This window comes from Amaranthus tricolor, chromosome 7 (assembly GCF_026212465.1).
Source record: "Amaranthus tricolor cultivar Red isolate AtriRed21 chromosome 7, ASM2621246v1, whole genome shotgun sequence".
In the NCBI taxonomy this organism is placed as follows: Eukaryota; Viridiplantae; Streptophyta; class Magnoliopsida; order Caryophyllales; family Amaranthaceae; genus Amaranthus; species Amaranthus tricolor.
This window is the reverse complement of record NC_080053.1, coordinates 9692723-9715165: the sequence shown is the minus strand read 5'-3', so window position 1 is coordinate 9715165 and position 22443 is coordinate 9692723. Positions and strand designations below refer to the sequence as shown.

The 22443-nt window shown below is 33.7% G+C and overlaps 3 protein-coding genes across 3 annotated transcripts; 2 read left to right on the top strand and 1 right to left on the bottom strand.

The window, feature by feature from the left end:
• Positions 1-1661: 1661 nt before the first annotated feature.
• Positions 1662-3195, top strand: LOC130818467 (uncharacterized). Its single transcript, XM_057684638.1, has 3 exons — positions 1662-1934; positions 2016-2157; positions 2489-3195. Exons 1-3 carry the CDS (start codon positions 1662-1664, stop codon positions 3193-3195), a joined length of 1122 nt encoding a protein of 373 aa, XP_057540621.1.
• Positions 3196-6509: 3314 nt separating this feature from the next.
• LOC130818466 (uncharacterized) lies at positions 6510-7454 on the bottom strand. Its single transcript, XM_057684637.1, has 2 exons — positions 6954-7454; positions 6510-6839 (listed from the first exon to the last, which is right to left on the bottom strand). The coding sequence occupies exons 1-2, from the start codon at positions 7452-7454 to the stop codon at positions 6510-6512; spliced, it is 831 nt and encodes a 276-aa protein (XP_057540620.1).
• An 11068-nt stretch (positions 7455-18522) lies between these two features.
• On the top strand, positions 18523-21687 carry LOC130817771 (probable phospholipid hydroperoxide glutathione peroxidase). The gene is made up of 6 exons (XM_057683651.1): positions 18523-18906; positions 19529-19605; positions 20018-20079; positions 20512-20630; positions 20715-20882; positions 21502-21687. The coding sequence occupies exons 1-6, from the start codon at positions 18640-18642 to the stop codon at positions 21529-21531; spliced, it is 723 nt and encodes a 240-aa protein (XP_057539634.1). The 5' UTR covers positions 18523-18639; the 3' UTR covers positions 21532-21687.
• Positions 21688-22443: the final 756 nt, after the last annotated feature.

Here is a 22443-nt window from a genome sequence, read left to right as displayed (position 1 = left end):
AAAATACCTCATGTCTTGATCATGTCTACAAGCTTGATAAAGCTCTTTATGGCTAAAAACAAGCTCCTAGGCAATGGTATGAAAAACTATCAAAGTTCTTGATTGAAAATAACTTAGTTAGAGGTAAAATCGACAAAACCTTATTCTTTAAGAATAGAGGTTCAGATATTTTAGTTGTTCAAATATATGTTGATGATATTATATTTGGTGCCACAAATGAATTGTTGTGTAAAGAATTTTCTAACCTAATGAGCACTGAATTTGAAATGACTATGATGGGAGAACTAAATTTCTTCCTTGGGTTGCAAATTAAACAAACAGCAAATGGAATCTTTATTCAATAACAAAAATATATAAAAGAACTTCTCAAGAAATATGGCTTGAATAATGCTAAAACTAACCATACACCTATGGCTACAAATGTTAGATTAGAAGAAGACCCAAATGGAACAAATATTGATCAAACTATGTATCGAGGCATGATTGGTTCTTTTTAATATCTAACTGCTAGTAGACCCTATATTGCTTTTAGTGTTGGTTTATGCGCTAGATTTCAATCTAATCCTAAAGAATCACATCTCACAGCAGTAAAACGAATTTTAAGATACTTGAAGGGAACAGATGACTTGTCCCTATTTTACCCTAAAAGTGATGTCTATGACTTGAAAGGTTTTAGTGATGCAGATTATGCAGGAGATCTTGTGAACAAAAAAAGTACTTCAGGAATGGTACAATTTCTTGGCTCATGTTCAATATCATGGTGTTCCAAGAAACAAAACAACATTGCATTATCCACTGCGGAAGCAGAATATGTTGCAGCAGCAGCTTGCTGTTCCCAAATGCTTTGAATAAAACAGCAGCTAAGAGATTTTAGTATTAAGTTTGAGTGTGTTTCTATTTATTGCGATAATACCAGTGCCATCTGTATATCTAAAGATCCAGTGCATCATTCTAGATTAAAACAGATCCACATTAGACATCATTTTCTTAAGGACAATGTTGAAAATAAAAATATTATCGTCAAGCATGTAAATACTAACGAGCAAATAGCTGACATCATGACAAAACCACTTCCAAGGGAACAACACGAAAAAATGAGATTATAACTTGGCATGATTAAGCTATATTGAAGTAAGTGACAAGCATGATCCTTAGAGGCAAAATGAAAATTGAAAAGGTCAATCATCCACAAAAATCTTAATTGAAAAATCGATCAATTATCGAAAGGATTAGGTACGCAGTTATTTAAAAGCATATACTGTGAATGCTCTCATGTTTGCATGTTTAAATTGATCAAACTAAAGAAGCATAAAATTTCTATTTATTTTATACTCATAAAAATATTTCATATTTTCAATTTCTATATTTTTATATTCCAATAACTTTTTAATGGTTAACATAATTTGATTAAAAAAGTGGGAGTCGGATCATCGTAACGCTTCGTAAAACCGTTACTAACTTCCCTTTCACACACTTTGTGTACACACGCATAAATTAAATAAAGTGTATTGAAACCCTTTAGTATCCATCCCCTCATAATCAATTTAAGCACTTCCTCACGTCACACCATAAGCACTTCATCATTCCAAATCAACAATCTTCAAACCAGAAATCTCTCGCATTCCCTACTGTTTCCTCGTCTCCAAGTCAAAGAATCAACCATGAAATCCCCAAAATCATCATCTAGAAAACGAACCAATAGAACACCTAAAATCACACAACCTAAACCATTAAAGGTGGTTCACCCATCCCAACAAATTGCAGCACCTGAGCCATCATCTCAAGAACAGCCGGGTACACCTAGTGTTTCAAGGATGCATGTGGGTAGCAAAAGACCCATTGACTCTACCATGAACAAATCACTATCAAAATCAGCCAAGAGGGCAAAGATTGCAGTTCCTAACAGTGCAGAAGAGATATCTAAAAAAATGATCGTAGGTTTTGGTCTAGACAAACACTAGTATGAATCCACTCTCTTCCCTCAACTTCACGCAATTTTGTAAAATCAATACTAGGAATCACTAATGGCTGAATATTGTTGTAATCCCATATACCCTGATTTGATGCGTGAGTTTATTTTAAAATTTTCAATTGATAATGTTGTTTGTACTAGTAAAGTCAAGGAGGTAAAAATCGAGTTCAATAGTTTGACGTTGGGTGAGTAACTTGGAGTGCCGCCCATTGGTTTTGATGTGTACCATGTTGGGTCTAAAATAGTTTTTTTCGGGTATCGATGAGAAGAATGTGTGGAAATTCTTGGGAATAAATGAAAAAAGAGGAAAAATTAGCCATAATGTACTGTCCCCATTACATAAGTTGCTCTACAACATAGCACGTAGATTTATTTTACCTCGCAATTCCAAGCGGAGTGAAGTAAACTTATGAGATGCTACTTTAATTTACTGTATGGCCAACCACATTAAGATTAACTTTCCTTCCTTGATGATTTCCCCTTTGAGTGATTGTATTATAAAGAAATGTATGGTAGGGTATGGAGGCTTGTTGTCTTGGATTTTTAGAAAATTTGGTGTTCCTCTTGAAGGTTTAAACTTTCCTATGGGTCCTAACAACAAAATTGGTGCAAAGTGTTTGAATAACTTGCACTTGAAATTATATGAAAATGGGATCCTAGAAAATGTTACTGAACAGATTGATGACCATTTTGACAAAGAAGAGGAAATCAATAAAGCTGATGAAGAAAATAAGGAACAGGAGGAGGAGGTAATTGAAAAGGAGGAACAGGAGCCTGTTCCCTCTACCAATGAGAAGGCAGAAGGATGTTCTGAAAGAGAACATGAGGAAGTACCTAGTAAGGGGGAAACTGTGAAAGAAGATGAAGCTGTGGAGAAGGACAAAGAGGAAAATGATGTTCGTAATGAGGAGGTCTCAGTGCCTGTTGAGAAGCAGCCTAGTTCAACACCTAGGAAGAGTAGAAGGCTGACTTCTAAAGGCAAAAGACCGGTTGTGATTCTTGATGATGACTCTACCTCTTACAAAACTGCTGAAACAAGCAATCCTTCCTCACCAAAGCCAACCACACCATTATCCCATCATTTTCCATCACCACCACAATCACCTATACCATCTTCACCCCTACCAATTCCCACTCACACCTCACCAAACCATGGCTTTGACCATACTACTGTTCCCACAGCCCCTTTATTTTCTATTCTCCTGAAGCTTAATGACTTGTAATCTCGTTTCTTTGCATTTCAAGATGAGATTCGTGTCTCCTTGGCCTCACTTGCTGAACAAATGACCCAGATGGAAGCCCGTCTAGGTGCCAAACTTGATACAGTAGAGGTGGAGACAGAATACGTTGATGAAGTAGCGCTTGCACCACGATCCCTCCTCCTGCTACATTTTAATATTTTAATTGTTCTAACCATCGAATATTCAAACATTATTGTTATTATGTCTTTCACTTGTACCAGCTCGGGTACACTCTTTGTGATTGATATTTTGATGAACATCTCATTTTCTTTTATGCTAATCACTGTCTGTGAGTATTTATCTGCTTATCGTGCTTACATCTCTTAGTACTTACTTTTCATCACTACATCTTGATTCTATCTTTGACTATATGATTAGTGCTATGGATTGATTGTTCTATTTCTTTTTGATTGATGTCAAAAGGGGGAAAATTTTGCACAAACTTAAATGATGCTTGAGTATGCTTAGTTATTTGGCACAAACTTAAATTGTTGTACATTAGGATTGTGGCTATGTTCTATGTTCTGAATGCTATGCTCTACTAACTAATACATGCTCTGATATAATTGAGATGAATTGCATCTACATGCTCTGATATAATTGAGATAAATATATGACTAGTATGTTCTTGATAAATTTAGTTCTGATTAATTGAAACTAATTCAGTAAGTTATTATTAGATGTTTATTCTGATATTACTTTGATTTCTTATGCTCTATGCTCTAATTTTTATTATTATATGAATGCTATGACAAAACTCTGACATTGCTTAGAATCTTGGTAAGTTTTGTTATGTTTAGATTTATTTGAAGCCTTAAGCGATAAACTACTTCTAATGCTTTGACTATGCTTAGGTTATTTTAAATAATTCTAAATTGTTAGAGCAATCTATTTTTGATATATGCTTGGTAAATTATATTGTAACGAGTTAATTTACTAAGTTATATAGAGTTGTTTTAATATCTAGCATGCTCTATAATATTGATTTTACTCTATTTTTATTTAAGTTTGTTTAAAAAGTTTGTCATCATCAAAAAGAGGGAATTTGTTGGACCTCTTGAGTTTTGATGATGACTATACTTTATTTAAACGAATATGTTTTTAGAGATTGTGTGCAGGTCGATATCTGGTCTTGACTATGATCGTTGATAGTACCTATGACTTGGTCTACGGAAATGTACGTGTCAAAAGGATCCAAAAGATGTTAGAAGAATTATATCGCTTAGGATGTCAAATGTAGACAAGAGGTCTACTGTTCCCAAGTTTGATGTTCTAACAAAACTGGAAATTGGAGACAGCGCACTGTTCCTGGATTGGAGTCAGCTTAATACGTCCACTGAAATTCTGTTTATAATTGTATTTTCTATTTTTAATTGATGTATTAAATAAAGTTAGTTTGTTGCATTTATAAATATTAAAGTTAATTGGCAACGTATTTTCCAAAAATATCTAACGATTTTATAAGCCTTTATTCTAGGGTCTATATTTAGTGAATAACTAAATTGGCTAAATATAGGAACAACAACTGATGTTAAGGAAGCCTTAGCTATTATTAGAATATTAGTAAATAGGTACCCATCCCTAATATTAGTAAATAGGTAACCGTCCTTATTATTAGCAAAGTATAACTGTGACTACAATTAGTTTTAAGTACCCATGGTTATTATTGGAAAAAGGGAACTGCAACTAATTTTAGTATATGGGAACTGCTGCTATTGATATTAAAAGGGAACAGTAGCTGATTTGCCTATTGTTAGCATATGGGAATAGCGGTTATTATTGAGATAACCGTGCACTTGAATTTGTCAAGAATGAATACCTATTTTTATATATTAACCGTAGGATGTCCTTGGATCTTAAGATCGACATTATTCTCCTTATTATTTGGGATAAGGGAATAGTGGTTGGTTTCTTCCTTTTTATTAGGGAACTTAATTCTATAAATAGTGATCTATTCGGTTGTTCCTCAATGTATCCAACGTATGCGATTTATCAATTCATGCGATATTTTTGGATTATTTACAAGAAATATTTTTTTAAAAAAACACCAATTATTTTTATAATATTTTCTTGTGCAACTTATTGATTTTATTTTAGAGAATTTAATCCTTTTTGTAAGGGTTTTTGAGTGATATTTGTAATTAGACTTGGGTGAGTCTAAGGGGTATTAGTTAGCTTCGAGTGAAGCAAGTGAGGAGATTAGCTTTTAGTGAAGCTAAGTTAGTTGCTTTGAGTGAAGCATTAGGAAAGATTGTTTGGCCTAGTTGATGCGCTTCGAGTGAAGCAAGGTGTTTAATGTAATTGTAACGAGTTGCCTTAAACATAGTGAAAAGTTTAGAAATCCCGTGGGGTCGTGGTTTTTCCTTCTAATTAGGCCTAGAAGGTTTCTATGTAAAAATCATGTTGTCTCTTTCGTTATTTCGCTCTAAGTTTAAGCTTTATTCATTTTATTTAATTCCGCAAAAACAGGGCAAAAACGCTTAAACTTGTAATAACAACAATTCACCCTTCTCTCCCCCCCCCCCCCCCCCCCCCCCCCCACCCTCTTGTTGTTGTTCCCATCTCTAACTTAGTCTACAGTGTTGATCCCTGATGTAGTCCCACTTTAATTTAGAAAAATTATGTCATACCCACCGATGTATGTATGTTAGTTGACGCTCTGTCATACATGTCCTGTATTACCTCAATGTACCTTCATGAAATAACTCTATTCTTGAGGCTATCCTAAACAATGCTTCGCGGTATGCTATCGTACGCTTTCTCCAAGTCAATGAACACCAGATGCAAATCCTTCTTACGCTCCCAATACTTTTCCATCAGTCTCCTCAAAAGATGAATGGTCTCGGTGGTTGATCTTCTAGGCATGAATCCGAATTGGTTCTCTCTAATTACCGTCTCTCGTCTAATTCTTTGAATAGTGGGATAAGTGTGCTAACCCTCTATTATTTTGGCATCTTACTAGACCTCAAGATGACATTAAAGAGGTTAGTAAGCCAATGAATTCCCTCCTCTCCTACACCCCTCCACACCTCAATCGGAATGTTATCAGGTCCAACAGCCTTTGATCCCCTCATTTTTTTGAGAGATTCTCCTACTTTCGCTGTGGTAATATAAATAATCGACCCATGATCTTGCATTTTTTGGATGTTTAAAGTTTGTCGAATTTCCTCCTTTGGACCCTTAGTCTCATTGAGCAGTTGGGAAAAATTTTAATGCCATCTCATTTTGATGTCCTCTTGTCTAAGAAGTACTCGTCCACCTTCATGCTTAATGAACTTCACTATCCCTAAGTCCTTCTACCTAGATCTTGTTTTTGCCAACTTAAAAATATATTTCTCCTCCTCTTTAGTATCAAGCTTTTGATAAAAGGCTTCAAACGCGTGATCTTTTGCCTCCGCTACTACTTTCTTTGCCGCCCGTTTCGCTTCTTTATACCTCTCATTCTTATGTGTCCTATCCTCCTCCTCCGTGCAAGCCATGAGCTCCTTGAATCTCCTATTTTTGTCCTTTATCTTCTTTTGCACTTCTTCGTTCCACCACCACAATACTTTGTACACCTTTGGTTTCCCCGTCAATACCCCTAATGTCTCCTTTGCCACCTTTCGAATGGTTTTCGTTATGGTCGCCTAGATTTGATTTGCATCGTCTGATATACTTGGGTAGTCCGACGTCTTGATCTTGCTTGACAAGGTTGCGACCATATCTCCTTTAAGTCTACCCCACATGATCGTTTACCTGACCTTTATCTTCTTCTCGGCAATCTTTCTCCTCATACGAAACACTAATACTAATAACCTATCTTGGGTGGGCATCCCTGTACCCAGCACGACCGTACAGTCTAGACACAAGCTCCGATCATCCTTCCATACTAAACAGTAGTCAATTTGGGTTGCATGCCCACCACTCTTGTAAGTAATCAAGTGCTCATCCTTCTTTCTAAAGATCGAGTTTTCTATAACAAACTCCTTTGCTAACGCAAACTTAAGGAAGATCTCTCCACTCTCGTTCCTTACACCATAACCAAAACCGCCATGAACTGAGTTATAGTTAACTGCCTCCTTAACTATGTGTCCATTGAAGTCTCCACCTATAAAAACTTTTTCATTGGCAGGGATGATATCTATAAGGTCCCCCAGGTTATCCCAAAACTCACATTTGACTTCATCATCTAGCCCAACTTGCGGCCCATACGTACTAATAATTGATATGACCTCTTTTCTCACTACTATTCTAACTAGCATGTCCTATCATTGCACCTCCTAACTTCTACCACTTGCTTTAGGATATAATTAGCTACAAGAATACCGACTACACTTCGCCCCCATACTTAGTTCAACATCCTGCTTACGTTGCCCCCCTAGCTTATCATTAGTTTGCCTTAACTCTATATTCGACTACCTGTGGACCAGACCAGATGTTAAAGGACGGTGACGCCGTTGACTCAAACACAAAAAAGCCAAGACCCCACAAAGGTTAGAACAGAGACACACACTAAAAAGATAACTAACAACAAAAAACTAAGTACTTAATTGAAAACAATAAAACAACTAAGTACCGAAATAATTATGACCAAAAGGATACTAAGAACCCAATTGAGAAACCATAAAGATCCGAATGGACAACAAAAATAAACTAAGATCACAACAAAATTTGTTAAAAATTAAAACTTTAAAAAAATAACTCCAAAAAGAAATAATTTTAGGTTACACGAAATGATTTTATTAAACTAAAAGCAACCAAGATATGAATCAAGAAGAAATTAGGCTCAAAAATTCAAATCTAAAAGAAAGTGGAAGTACAAGAGATAAGTAAATAAGGAGAACATTGCACCGACAGCAGCTGTTACTGATCAGATTCAATTGATCAGTTTCTGTTGGCTGTTCATAGAAGCATTTACTTCAATGGGCCACACAGAATAAGAGAAAGAGAGAAGAGAAGAGAATAGAAGGAAGAGGAGTAATTCTGTTATTATGCATTAACTACAAAATACAAGGTTTATATAACAACCTTTCCCGCCAAAACTATTGATTAACAAAATTAACTAACTAAGCAAACAAACTGAAATATAACAACTTTCTAAGAAAATTATAATATTGCCCCTAACTATATCATGACTATAACAGAGCTTCCCCCCTTAGAGAAACTTGCCCTCAAGTTAGGGAAAGTGGGCTGAAAATTCTGCAGCATCCATTCATAAAGCATCTTCCATAGGTTGGTTCTTCCATTTAACCAAAAATTGAGTAGTGGCTGAATTGTGGTGTCTCACCATTCATCTGTCAAGAATGGCCTCGGGACTATAATCAATGTTGGTAGCAGGATCACTTTCGTGTAGCCAATCAGGAATATGCATAGGTTGAGGTAATGGCCCATGGAAAGCCTTCAGCTGTGACACATCTACTACATTATGTATCTTAGCTCCTTGTGGTAACTGTAGTTTGTAGGCAACCTTGCCAACAAAAGCAAGTATTTTGAAAGGACCAAAATACTTCTTAGCTAACTTCTGGTTGGCCCTCTATGAACAGTAGTTTGCCTATGGGGCTGGAGCTTCAATAAGACCCAATCTCCTATCTTAAAGATCTTGTCTGTTCTGTGTCTGTCAGCTTGGGTCTTCATTCTAGACTAGGCCCTAGTTAAATATAATTTGACCTTCCTTATCATGTCCTCTCTTTTCTACAAACTTCTATCCACAGCTGCAATCGGTGATTCCCCAGGTAGATTAGGCAAATGCATTGGTGGTGGTTGATTGTATACAACCTCATATGGGGTAAGTTGAGTAGCTGTATGGTAATGGGTATTATACCACCATTCAGCCAAAGGAATCCAATTGCACCACACCTTAGGCTCATCTCAACACATACACCTAAGAACATCTCTAACCACCTGTTTATCACTTCAGTTTGGCCATCACTTTGAGGGTGATAAGCTGAAGAAAGGCCTTGGATTTCAAACAAAGATTTCCAAAATATACTCATGAATACTGGATCTTTGTCACTCACAATTGCAACAAACTAGAAATTTTCCTTTAATCATCTGATTAATTTATTTTTTTTCCGACAAATTCTTAATTCATAATCCTTAACTCCAATTTAATTTAGTCATCATATATAATTTTATTGCTCGAGAATTAATTCTTATATTCAATTTTATATTCCCTTAAAATTTCAATACGTGTCCAAGTTCTTTAAATTATTTCCAACTCGAAATTTTATATTTCTAAAATATTCTTTTTGAGCCCAAAATTTTTAATTACTAATTAATATACTTCGAAATTTTCAAAATTATTTAATTAACTTACGGTTTACTAAAGCTTTGCTTAATTCCTAATTAATTCCTTTGACAATTATTTTAGCGACTTTAACACTTTCACTTAAACTATTTTAAAACTAGTATAATTATAATACTAAATTTAATTACACTTTTAAGCTTGTTTTTACACCTAAACTAATCCTAACTACCTAAAACTAATTACTCAAAACCTACATATATTTTTTTATTACTTATTTACTTACATAAGTAAAGTAAGTTTGAAAAGAAATCAAACTTCATCCTTACCATCATGTTGGATGGTTATGGATAAGATATGAAGCCATGATTTTTTTATTTTTTTATCCAAATATTATAAGATCTTGTCCCACAAATATCTTCTTTATATACTAGCTATTTTCCTAGCATTCAACCTTGCGAACTTAAAACAAAACTCACCTAAAATATATCATTCTAGTTATGTAATATTAAGGAATTAAGTCATCTACTTTTCTTCCATTTGCTCCTAATTTCACTTCATTATATCATATACTAATTTCCTAAAATTAATTAGTTGAAGAAAATCAAGAAGAAGAAGCATAGTTGGGTATAATTTTGAGTACTTGAAGATCATCATTTTGGAGTTTTGGGCTTGGAGTATTGGAGCTTGGAGGATCACACTATCCATTTTCCTAATTATTAGTATTTAGTATTAATTCTTGGTTGTAGTATGGTATAATTTCTTACCCTATATTTTATGTGGAAATTTTACATTATATTTACTTTATAATATGCAAAGTATGAAATATATGGGGCATGATTAATTAGGGAAATTGGTTGATGAACTTATGATTTTGTTTATACTAAGTATGTTATGCTAAACATATTGTTAGTATGTTGTTTAATAAATTTTTGAACATGTTTAGAAAGTTGGTGAAAAATATCATATTCTAGTGATATTAAGTATTATTTTTATGTGTTACATTAGAAATGCTATTATATTTAAGATTTTTTTTTTATGTTAGAATTTTTGGTAATATGTTTATGTTTGCCTATAAACTAGTTTATAAAGTTGTGTGCTATTTTACGAACATACTTTTACTAAGTATGGTTATGTTAAAATTATGGACATCATACTTTACGTTAATATTAAAACTTATCCTTAAAGATATATTGAGTTTCTATTTATTGTGTAAAAGTTTTTATTTTAGTGATTATGTGAATTATTTAAATTTAGAATTTATTATGATAAATTAAATTAAGTTTTTTTTTTTGTGAAAAAGGTCTAAAAATAATCATAGGCCATTTGGCAACTATCATAAAAAAAAGGTTTTATTTACTATTTTAATTTATTACAAGCATTTTTTTATAATAATAAAATAATAAGTTAAAAAGAAATTTTTGAGAAATTTTTATAAGTTAAGTGTTTCCTTGAATATATGAGATTTTAATATAAAAGTAAGTTTTTGATATTAAATGACTAGTGTGTACGAAATATTCTTTAGTTGACTATTTGACCAAAATTTATATAAAAAGTTAATAGTAGTTTTTTTTTTTAATAAAGTTGCCTTTATGTGTTAAAGTTTGATTTTATGAAAATATTAAAAGAATAAAGCTTTTACTAGTTTTATAACAAGAATTATTGATTTGTGTGAAAATATAAGTTTTACATGTTTTATAACTAGAAGTAATGCTTTTGGTGAACTTATAAAATGTTATTTGTTTTATAACTAGAAATATTGATTTCATAAACTTATAAGTTCTATTTGTTTTATCATTAAAATATGGATTTTTGTGAACTTAATAAGTTTTACTTGTTTTTCAACTTGAAATATTGATTTTTGGTGAATTTGTTGAATTTTGGAAATTTATCCATAGAATATAGTTTTACTTGATTCATAAGAATAATATTTGTTTTGTGAAAAGAATAAAATATTTATTTGTTTTAAAGTTAAAAATGTTGATTATTAAAACTTATTTCAAGAGAAATAAAATTTAATAGCTACTTGCGAAAAATATTAATTTGGAGACTATTAATAGAATATTAAGTTATTAGTGTAAATTTAATTAGCAAATGATCTATTAAAAATAAAGTTCTAAATAAAGTTTAATGCGTAAAACTTTAGTGGTGAACATAGAAGGGCATAAAGGTAAAATCTTATTAAATAAAGAAAGTTACCATCTAAGTTGATCAAAGTTAAAGTCAACATGTACTAATAAAAATTATGTGATGTGCTTGTGTGAAATTATCTGAGTATTGATTGAATGACCCTAATAGTAAAGTAATGTCGAACCATGGACCGGCATGTAAAATCCCAGCGCCCGTGTTAGCCGGCACGTAAAGTGCAGTGTAAGACAGGGGGTTAGCTACCTATCTTGTAGAAGCTCGAGCATACTTGAATTGGAGAGGTGACGACTCCCACCACAGTTAGATGTAGGGTTTCGACCCTAATCTAGTCAGACCCTTACATATATATCAAGTGTCATATTATTATGCTTGTTGATCAGTGATAAACTTGATTATTGTTGATGCTATGAGGCATGGTACGATTATGATTATTAACCAACTAAACTTGCTTAAGTATTAAGATTACTAAATTGTATACGTAGCAATAACGTACTTCTGCCATGCTTGAAAATAGTATCTTAATGACTTAAAAGTGTGGAACAGTAAAAGAATAACGTAAAAGTATACAGTGATGTCAATTAATTATAAGTCCGTACTCTAATTATTATTTTGTAAATGTAGTGTATTATTTCCGTATTTTGAGCTGGATAGGGAGTTATGCTCTGCATTAAGCGCTGACCAATTCAATCGGCTGTCATCCGTATTATGGATGGCAGCATGTTGCAGGATTTAGTTTCAGGTTCCGATCCAGGCCGCAGCTACCAATTATTTATGTTATCGAGGACTTAGCTGCATTTTGTTATTCACTTGATAGTTGATGATCTTGACGTATTTAGTTTTAATTATTATGTATTTTTGGAAAAAACGACATGTATTTTCATTTGCCTTCTCAGATGTAATATTTATCGTTTGTCATAAAGCTTTTAGTTTTTAAAAGCTTTTAGCAAATCGGCACTTTAAGACTTCCGCATTATCATTGCAAATATTATCATTAATGTTAATTATGTATTGAGATTGCCGCTTCTGTTACAAGAATACTCCTTGGCCATCCATGTAGTTTGAACACATTGTCAAGGTAACTTTGAGCAACTTGCGCGGCTATAAAAGGATGACCGAGAGTCATAAAATGAGCACTCTTGCTAAACCTGTACACTATTACAAATATAACATCTTTCCCACATGATTTAGGTAAACCAGTTATAAAATCCATAGAAATATCCATCCAAACCTCAGATGGTATAGGAAGAGGTTGTAACAACCCTAGAGATGCTACCAACTCATTTTTAGCTGCTTGGCACACCCTACATCTCATAATAAATTGTCTGATGTCCTATACCATGTGCTTCCAAAAGAAGAGTCATTTAACCTTCATTACTGTGACCTCTCTTCCTACATGACCAGCCTCTATACTCATATGATGCCAAGCTATGATGGAAGTCCTAACTTCAGTATCTGGACCTACTACAAGTTTTTGATTTCTCCTCAGCAAATCATTCTGTAGTGTATAATGTTTGACTTGATCTCCACTAACCAGCCTCTGCACAATTCCTTTGAGGTGAGGATCAAAATCATAACTACTCTTAATTTTTCCCTCTAAATCTGAAGATATGACTAAATAGCAAAACACAACACTTTAGCACCTCTAACCCTTGACAAAGCATCAACGACTGTATTATCTTTCCCATTTTTGTAGACTATTTCATAATCAAAACTCATTAACTTTGCAAGCCAAAACTGCTGAAAAGGAGTAGAGATTTTTTGTTGTAGCAACCATTTTAGGCTCTTTTGATTAGTCTTGATTATGAAGTGACTATTCATGAGGTACTGACCCCATTTCTGGACTGCAAATACCATAGCAAGGAGTTGTTTTTCATAAACTGATAATTGTTGCCACTTAGAACTCAAGCTTTTACTAATAAAAGCAATGGGTTGATCTGCTTGCATTAACACAGCTCCAATACCCTCTTTTGAAGCATCAGTTTCTATCTTAAAGAATTTATCGAAATTAGGTAAAGCCAACACAGGTGCCTCAACCAAAGCCTGCTTCAATATATCAAAGGCTTGTTGAGCTTGATCATGCCACATGAATGCTCCCTTTTTGAGTAAATCCGTAAGTGGTTTCCCCTTTTCAGCAAATTTCCTTATGAACTTCCTATAATATCCTGCTAACCCAAGGAAGCTTCTCAATTCTTTGATTGACTTTGGAACTGGTGAATTAAGCATAGCCTCTATCTTCTTGGGATCTGTCTCTACACCCTTGCCTGTGATAAAATGACCAAGGTACTCAATCTTATTGACAGCAAACATACACTTATTTGCCTTAGCATACATTTTGTTTTGCCTTATAATACTAAAGACTAATTTGAGATGAAAACAATGGTTTGTCAATGATTTGTTGTAGATCAATATATCATCAAAGAAAATCAGAACACACTTCCTCAAAAAAGGCCTGAAGACCTTATTCATCCAATTCTGAAAGGATGTTGGTGCATTAGTCAAGCCAAATGGCATGACTAAAAACTCATTATGCCCTGAATGTGTCTTGAATGCAGTTTTGTAAACATCATCAGTGTGCAATCTTAGCTGGTGGTAACCTGATCTTAAGTCTAACTTACTAAAGACACTTGAACCATAAAGCTCATCTACCAAATCTTCAAGAACAGGAATAGAAAATTTATCCTAGATGGTATGTTGATTTAGTTGTCTATAGTCCACACACAACCACCAACTTCCATCCTTCTTCCCTATCAACACCAAAAGAGATGCAAAGGGGCTATTGCTATACTGAATCACACCTCTTTCCAGCATATCTTGAATGAGTTACTCTATTATATCCCTGTGCTTCAAAGGATACCTATAAGGCCTGATTTTGATCGGTTTTGTACCATCTTCTAAGGGTATTTTGTGATCAAAGACCCCCCCTTAGAGGTGGCAACTCTTTAGGATCATCTAGAACATCAGCAAACTCTTTTTTAAACAAGGTTATCTTTGGAGGTTCTAAAGCTTCCTTTGAATCAGTCACAATATGCATCAAACAAGAAGGGGAAATGTCTGAATTTTGCAGCACTTGAAGTAAGCAAAATTGAATTGACTACACCCTTTTCTTGTCCTTTATTGGCCCTCCAATTACTTGAAGCTTTTTCTCAAGCACTCCTTTTAAACAAAATTGTTGGCCATCGACCTGAAATCTCATCACCATCTCTTGGAAATTCCAACTTATTTCTCCTAATGTTCTCAGCCATTGTACCCCAAGCACCATGTCACAACTCTCAATTGGAATCAATAATACATCAGTAACAAAAGTATTCCTATTAATCATCCAAACCAGGTTCTTAAACCTATACTGAAAAGCTAACTTATTCCCATCAGCAACCACTAGTGGGAAAAGCTTATATGTTGCGGTTTTATCCCTATTATATGCTGCGGTTTTGACCCGCAGCACTTGTGATAGCAGCATATGATACAATATTATATGCTGCGGTTCTGAACCGCAGCATATAGTCCCCTTTTGTTTTTTTTTAAAAAGGGGATTATATGTTGCTGTTCTTCAAAAACCGCAGCATATAGTGCATATTTTTTTTTTGTTTTGTGCAAAACCAAATCAAACGAACATTGCAAAAACCAGCGCGAAAGTTGCGAGCCACAACCTGTGCAATTTCCAAAATAGAAACTTTGTCTTGAAATCTCGCGATCCGCAAAAATACTTTTGCACAAAACAACAATTTTTCAATATTGGGATATTTAACTTAATTAATAAATTTATTTATTTATTTGATTTAATTAATTATCATTTTCAATGACCATTATACGCTCTAAATGACAAAAAATACTTACAAAGTTGTGAACTAATACTTTTGCAAACCAAATTCATACTTATACTTCTTCATACTTATACACAAATACAAACTTATACACTACATTCAAAGTTATAAGCTTATACTTACAAAACTTATACACAACATTCGGAGCTATAAATTTATACTTAGAAAGTTATAAACTTATACTTACAATCGTACACAACCTACTACAATTCGCCAACCATGTGAAGTGATCGGAATGACGCCAACCAATCACAACTTCTTGGTTGCGTTTTGTTTGATGCGAGATGAGGCGGCTGTGTCGTATTCGTAGGTGTTGCAGGGATTGAGACATATTTTCGGCACTGCTCAGACTCCTAGCGTCATTGTAACCGATCGAGATGAAGGTTTATCTGCAGCTATTCGTGACGTCTTCCCAGGTAAAAAAGCTTTGTTGATTCATTATTGTCATTATATCTAATGATTATGTCTTAATTACGTTCAATGTTTTGTTTAATGTAGATGTGCGACATTTGTTATGCATCTGGCATATTGGCAACGACGTTGAGAACATGGTGAACAAGTTGTGCGACGGGAAAAAAAATCAACAAGGGCAGGTATTCAGGAAAAGTAGATGGAACCCCTTGGTTGAAAGTTCTACAATCGGGGAATTTGAACAGAGATGGCAAGCGATTGTCAGTACGTGGTCGGTTAGGAAGAAAAAGGTCGTTCGGTATTTGGCTGGAACATGGATTCCACTTAGAGAGAAATTTGTGCGTCCGTGGACAAATGATTGTTTCCATTTGGGTAACCAGACTACCAGCAGAGTTGAAAGCCAACACTCGTCTTTCAAGTATTACCTTGGTAGCGGTAATAGCTCATTCGATACTCTTTTTAGAAGGGCACACGCACAGATTACAAATCAGCAAGCCAGGATCCGACAAGCGCTACAGGAATCCATGACTTCTATAGCAAGGTCGATGCGACAGCATTTCTTTAGAACTTTAAATCGCCACGTATCTATCTATGCCTTGGAGCAGCTCCAGCTTGAGTATAACCGCATGTTAGAACTGGGTTATTTTGTATTTAACAAATGCGGTTGTGTACTTCAACAAACCCATTGATTGCCGTTTGCATGTTATTCACATATGTCAATCGGTTCACATGGCGCTTTGTATGTGGATGACATTCATCAATTCTAGAGTACTTTGAGGTACACAGAGTTAGGAGACGAGACCAACGAAGGAGTGCGATACGCGAATGCCAATGACAAAGAGTACTTTCAATCTCTGGTCGATGAAGTCCTTAAATCTGATCCCGCTGTTGTACGCCGAATGTCTCAGGTACTTGAATATGAACTACACCCAGATGGAGCCGAAATACCTGAGCCTTACGCAAGTCCACGGGCGAATCTGCCGTCGGGGCCCCCAACAACAGTCTAGTCCAATGGGGCGAGAATCAGGACCTTGGAATTTAACATCATCAGCATCATTATCATCATCACTAGAAACCCTCCAACTACTCTGGAGGCTGCTAGCCTGGTCATCAAAAGGAGTACGCACTTGGTTCAGCGTACTCGACCGTTGGGCCTCACTGTGTCTGGCAGCCTCTTCACGCCTAGCCCTCCTAGCAGAACCCGTTACCCCCCTCTCATGCGGGTCCCCTCTGAGTAAGGTAGGCCTAGAACTATTACCTCTCAACAATTGTCTAAAAAAACTCTTTCCTTTTCCTTGATTACGAGCCATTTTCTACAATTTTTGACAGTTTCATTAAATATTAAAAATAAATTAACATAATCAAACATTACGTTACATTAACCAGATGAACAATAAACAATAGAATAACATTAATAATAATAATAATAATAACAATAATAATAATTATAATAATAATAATAATAATAATAATAATAATAATAATAATAATGATAATAATAATAATAATAACAACAACAATAATAATATAAATAAAAATAATAATAATTTTTCTAAAAAAAACTAATAATAAAAAATTAAAAATGGAAAAAAAAAAGGAAAAAAATCAAACAACACCAATAATAAAAATAATTTTCAACACAACATACAAAGTTTATTAATAATAATAATATTAATTATAATAAACATATTCAAAATAATAAATAAATAATTACAAGAAAAAGAATAATTTAATAATAAAATTAATAACAATCACAAAAATAATAAAAAAATAAAAATAATATCAGTAATAATAATAATAATAATAATACCAACAAAAATAAAATTTAAAATAAAAATAATAATTATCAAAAACAAACGAAAAAAAAAATTAAATGAATCGCCCAGATCTGGGCGATTCTTTAAATTTTTTTTAAATAATTTAAATCCGAAAAAAAAAACACAACAACAACAAGAATAATATAAATTATAATAATAATTATAACAAACATATTTACATTAGTAAATTTAAAATCAAAAGATAAAAATATATTTAATAATAAAAACAATAAAAATCACAACAATAATATTAATAATAATAAAATTATTAAAATAACAATTGTAGTAATAATAATAATAATAATAATAATAATAATAATAATAATAATAATAATAATTGTAATAATAATAATAATAATAATAATAATAATAATAATAATAATAATAATATAATTAAAATTTATAATAATTATACAAAAACAAACGAAAAAAAAAATTTAATGTTGAACCGCCCCAGATATGGGTGGTTCAACTTATATATATATATATTTTTTTTCGTTTGAAAATTTAAATTAATTATATTCGAAAAGAAATTACCTCGATTAATTGTTTGCGGATTGAACTTAGTTTTTTCTCCAACAATTTGCTTTTGTAAGTTGGTTTTTAAGTGTGGTAGGAAAAATTTTAGGTTTGATGGCAAAATCGTAATTTTTTGATTATCCAGGGGTAAATACGTAATTTCTTCAGAAATGACGATAAAGTAAAAAGAATGGCGATATTTAAGGATTGTAAAATGAAAAGGATGGCGATATTTAAAGATTGGATTAATTAAAATACCATCAACTAAGTTGGAGACTTGGAGTTGATGAAAATCTAAACGTTGATTGAGCATCCACCACAATATTAATCGAATTAAGCATCAGTCAACACGTATGCAAAACAACTGCCACTACAAAAATACGTCTAGGGACTTAGGAGTATTCCTGAACTTTGCAAATAGGACTATAGGAGTACTTGTGTCTAATATTGCAGCATAAATTAAATTATATTCTCAGCACAATACTTAATGGCTTTCTCTTCGATTTTCAGCTCTCCTTTACCATCATTTACCATTTTCAGTGCAAAAACTCGCCCTAATTATGCCCCTTCTATGGCTGCACACTCAATTTCCAGAAGACTTGCACTCGGGTCTTTATCCTCAGCATTTATCCTTGATGGGTTTTCTCTAACTTCATCAAATAATAATGGGATCTTTGTAAAACCCCAGAATTTTTCTGCTAGAATTTATGCAAGAGCTGCTACAGAAAAGACCATTCATGATTTCACAGTCAAGGTTATTTCCTTCTTTTTGATTTGTGCATATTGTTGATAAGTTCCAATCGTTCATTTATTTTAGGTAAATTGTAGCTAAAATTGTAAATTCTCAATTGTTTTTGTGCAAATTATGGGTAACGTTGTAAACTTTCATCATGTTATTTACTGAGTACCACTAAAACACCCTTCTTTGATGAATAATTTCAAGTTTGGAAACTTTTTATTTATAATATCTGACTGATTCTGTTGTATAATTAGTATTGTGGTTAGAATTTGTAAAAATGAGCTTATTTTTGCTAATTCGGTTTTAGAATGATTATCAGTGAGGAAGAGGTGTTATAGTTGGTTTGACGTAATAGATGTCTATAGATATGATTCTTCTTTGCAGGATCATATTCTTAAGACCAAATCAGTGATGAGTAATATAAATGGAAGTTTTATAATTGAGGCTAACTTGATCTAATATTACTTTTTAATTAAATTTCTTTTTTAACTTAGTAAACATTAGGGCAGTTGATTTGGGAAATTTAGAGTGGTTTACATCACTAGGAGCTCTATCTCTTGTTTGCATTAGGATGTCTTCTGTGTCTTATCATCAAAGCAGTAAAAGTTGTGGACTCACTGTAATGTGTATTATTCAGGATATTGATGGAAAAGAAGTCCCCCTCAGCAAATTCAAGGGGAAAGTTCTTTTAATTGTCAATGTAGCTTCTAAGTGGTATGTATTTCCATCTCCCTTGACAATTTACTCATAATATCAGTCAAGAAATGTATCCCTTATTTCGTTGAGGCCAAAGATTAACAATTCTTCTGTTTCGGATTATAATGGATCATACTAAAATGGCAAATTAAATCATGTGCACTTATTATTTGTGTATGTGAAGTTGATGATATTTGAGATCAAGGGTCAATCGAAAACAACCACTTTGTTATTACTAATAAAGGTATGGTTGCATACATCCGACCCCTCAAACCCTAGCCTAGGTAGGAGCTATTAATTGGCTTGGGTAATGGAATGGATTGGAATCAGTCAAAGAGATGGTTTATCTTCTGTACAAATTTGTGGTTTAATAACTGAGGCATATAAATATGTATGTACATCATAATTAATGACTAAATTTTCTTTTCAGTGGATTGACATCATCAAATTATACGGAACTTTCTCACCTCTACGAGAAGTACAAAACTCAGGGTATGCTGATTGTTTTTGCTGTGTTCAATTCTTGTTTGTTCAGTCTAAACTCGTTGACAGTTAGTATAGCTGTTAGCATTATGCCAAATTTGTACTTCCCTGAAAAATCATGAGTTTCTTCTATGGCAATGAAATGATTCTATTAGCAGTTCTACAGTCTGAGTCATATTCATACACTCGTGTGCTTGAGTGGCGTTGCCATCCTAGAGTAACTATATTCATTTGTCTATTGGGTACTTTTGATATTCTTTTTGGCATTCTCTCTATGTAGAAGCTTATGTTGTATACTTGTATGCGTGGACCTACTGGAGTACAGCTCTGAATGCAATGCTCTTGAATCTTGATTGGTTTTAAACTTTGATTTATCCAAAGAATCTCTTCTAAGGTCTGTCAACGGCAAATGAATATGATGTTGATCATTTTCTTGTGCAGGCTTCGAGATTCTAGCATTCCCATGCAACCAATTTGGAGGTCAAGAACCAGGATCAAATCCCGAGATTAAAAAATTTGCTTGTACAAGGTTCAAAGCTGAATTCCCCATTTTTGACAAGGTTTGTTAGTAAATATCACTATCTCAAAACTGCAAGAAAAAACATTTCACTACTTTCTGACTTAAATGGCTTGTTATGCAACAGGTGGATGTGAATGGTCCAAATACAGCTCCTGTATACCAGTTTCTCAAAGCTAGTGCTGGTGGGCTTCTGGGTGACTTGATCAAGTGGAACTTTGAGAAGTTTTTAGTGGACAAAAATGGCAAGGTTGTACAGAGATATGCGCCTACAACGTCCCCTTTTCAAATAGAGGTATAATCTTGCAGTACATTGTATTTTCTATGAATGGAATATCACTCTTCAAAACTGCTACTGGTATAAGTCGTATGAAGTTCCGTAGGTCTTTTCCTTATCCTCAATGTACAAGGGTAAATATACGCACATCTGACCTCCCCCAAACCCCGCCTAAGCGGTAGCCACTTGGCATTGGAGTATTGCAATATTGTTCTTGTTGTTGCTGTTGCTGTGTGTACTCAATCAACCTAATGATGCACCACTGCTCTCAACTCCTTGCCCCTCCTGCCGTTTGTTTGGTACTTGAACCATTTTATTATACTCTGATTTATTGAACGTTTTTTTGAAAATGATGTAAACGAACTCAATTAACAACACGGACACCCCGTAAAATAAACAAGGACATACACAAGATCAATTTGGGGGTGAAATTGATCACTTTTCTCTAGCCCTCACTCTGGAGGGGGTTTGGGTATGGGTTGTCGGTGACCTTCCTTCACCTGAACCCTACTTTTGAACAGGATGTTGGGTTGATGATGATGATAGAAGATCAATGTATCATAGTTAAAGTCAAAGATATATAGATTATAAATTTATGAGGTACTTTAATGCTGCAATTTGATTTGAATTCATGCAGAAAGACATACAGAAGCTACTAGCAGCATAAAACTTAATGGTATGCACCAGGAATAGATACGTGCGGAGTAGCTTGATGAGTGCAGAGTAATTTTCTGTTTATGTTTATTGTCTTCTGATTGTTTACCTTGTAATTTAATTAACAATATTCAGCAAAGATTGATTAGAGAATGGGTTTCTTATGATAGCTAGAACCTGGAGTTTTTCTCTTCCTGCTGAAAAGTATATATGTCTGTCACTCTCATTTTGCTATGCTTGTACTAAAAAGTTTTCACATTGGGTCCCATAAGTTATCAAACTAAAAGGGACCAAGACAATCTATACATATAAGTCTTCTAAAAAGTGTTGCGTTAGCATGCTAGTCATCCATGGTCTTTACTAGTGAGCTATGGAAGGGTAAAAATTGATCCCATGAGCGAAAGGACGGTTTGCTTTAATCAACTAAGCTATCCCTACTTAACTCCCCCACATAAACATCATAGTAATGATCCTTACAAGTGCATTTCTTTTGTTTTTGTTGATGCATTTTTCTCGTTTATACTAAACCGAGGTTATTTTTATCTTTATTAATCTTGTGCAAACTTGTTTTTGTAGATTGTTCACGGGTAGTTTCAACTTGTCATCTTCATAAAAAAAAAGACGTTTAAACTTATCTTTAAGCTTATCTTGAATTTATTTTATGTGAGCTATATGCCTGTAAGATAGACGATGTTCTGATTATCGGATTTGAACTCGAACACGATCATGCTCTTACTTGGTATTGAGTCATCATCATCATAATTCTTACCCAGTAAATCCCGGTCATAGGATTAACTATGATTAGGGTCTGGGGAGTAAGGACGGCGACAATTCATACCCATAAAGGAGAATGCGGCCAAAGAGTCACTCGGCTATTTTAACATGAAATAGTATTAAAAGGAATCAAGTTAATTAACTAAACTAA

Bases quoted from the DNA above. Each gene is read 5' to 3' on its own strand.
- LOC130818467 (XM_057684638.1), top strand. From the start codon at position 1,662: ATGAAATCCCCAAAATCATCATCTAGAAAACGAACCAATAGAACACCT. The intron at 1,935-2,015 runs GTAGGTTTTGGT...AATCAATACTAG, and splicing joins AGATATCTAAAAAAATGATC to GAATCACTAATGGCTGAATA. The intron at 2,158-2,488 runs GTGAGTAACTTG...AATGTATGGTAG, and splicing joins GTTCAATAGTTTGACGTTGG to GGTATGGAGGCTTGTTGTCT.
- LOC130818466 (XM_057684637.1), bottom strand. From the start codon at position 7,454: ATGCTAGTTAGAATAGTAGTGAGAAAAGAGGTCATATCAATTATTAGT. The intron at 6,840-6,953 runs GTCAGGTAAACG...AATCAAATCTAG, and splicing joins TTGCCGAGAAGAAGATAAAG to GCGACCATAACGAAAACCAT.
- LOC130817771 (XM_057683651.1), top strand. From the start codon at position 18,640: ATGGCTTTCTCTTCGATTTTCAGCTCTCCTTTACCATCATTTACCATT. The intron at 18,907-19,528 runs GTTATTTCCTTC...TGTATTATTCAG, and splicing joins TTCATGATTTCACAGTCAAG to GATATTGATGGAAAAGAAGT. The intron at 20,631-20,714 runs GTTTGTTAGTAA...GTTATGCAACAG, and splicing joins AATTCCCCATTTTTGACAAG to GTGGATGTGAATGGTCCAAA.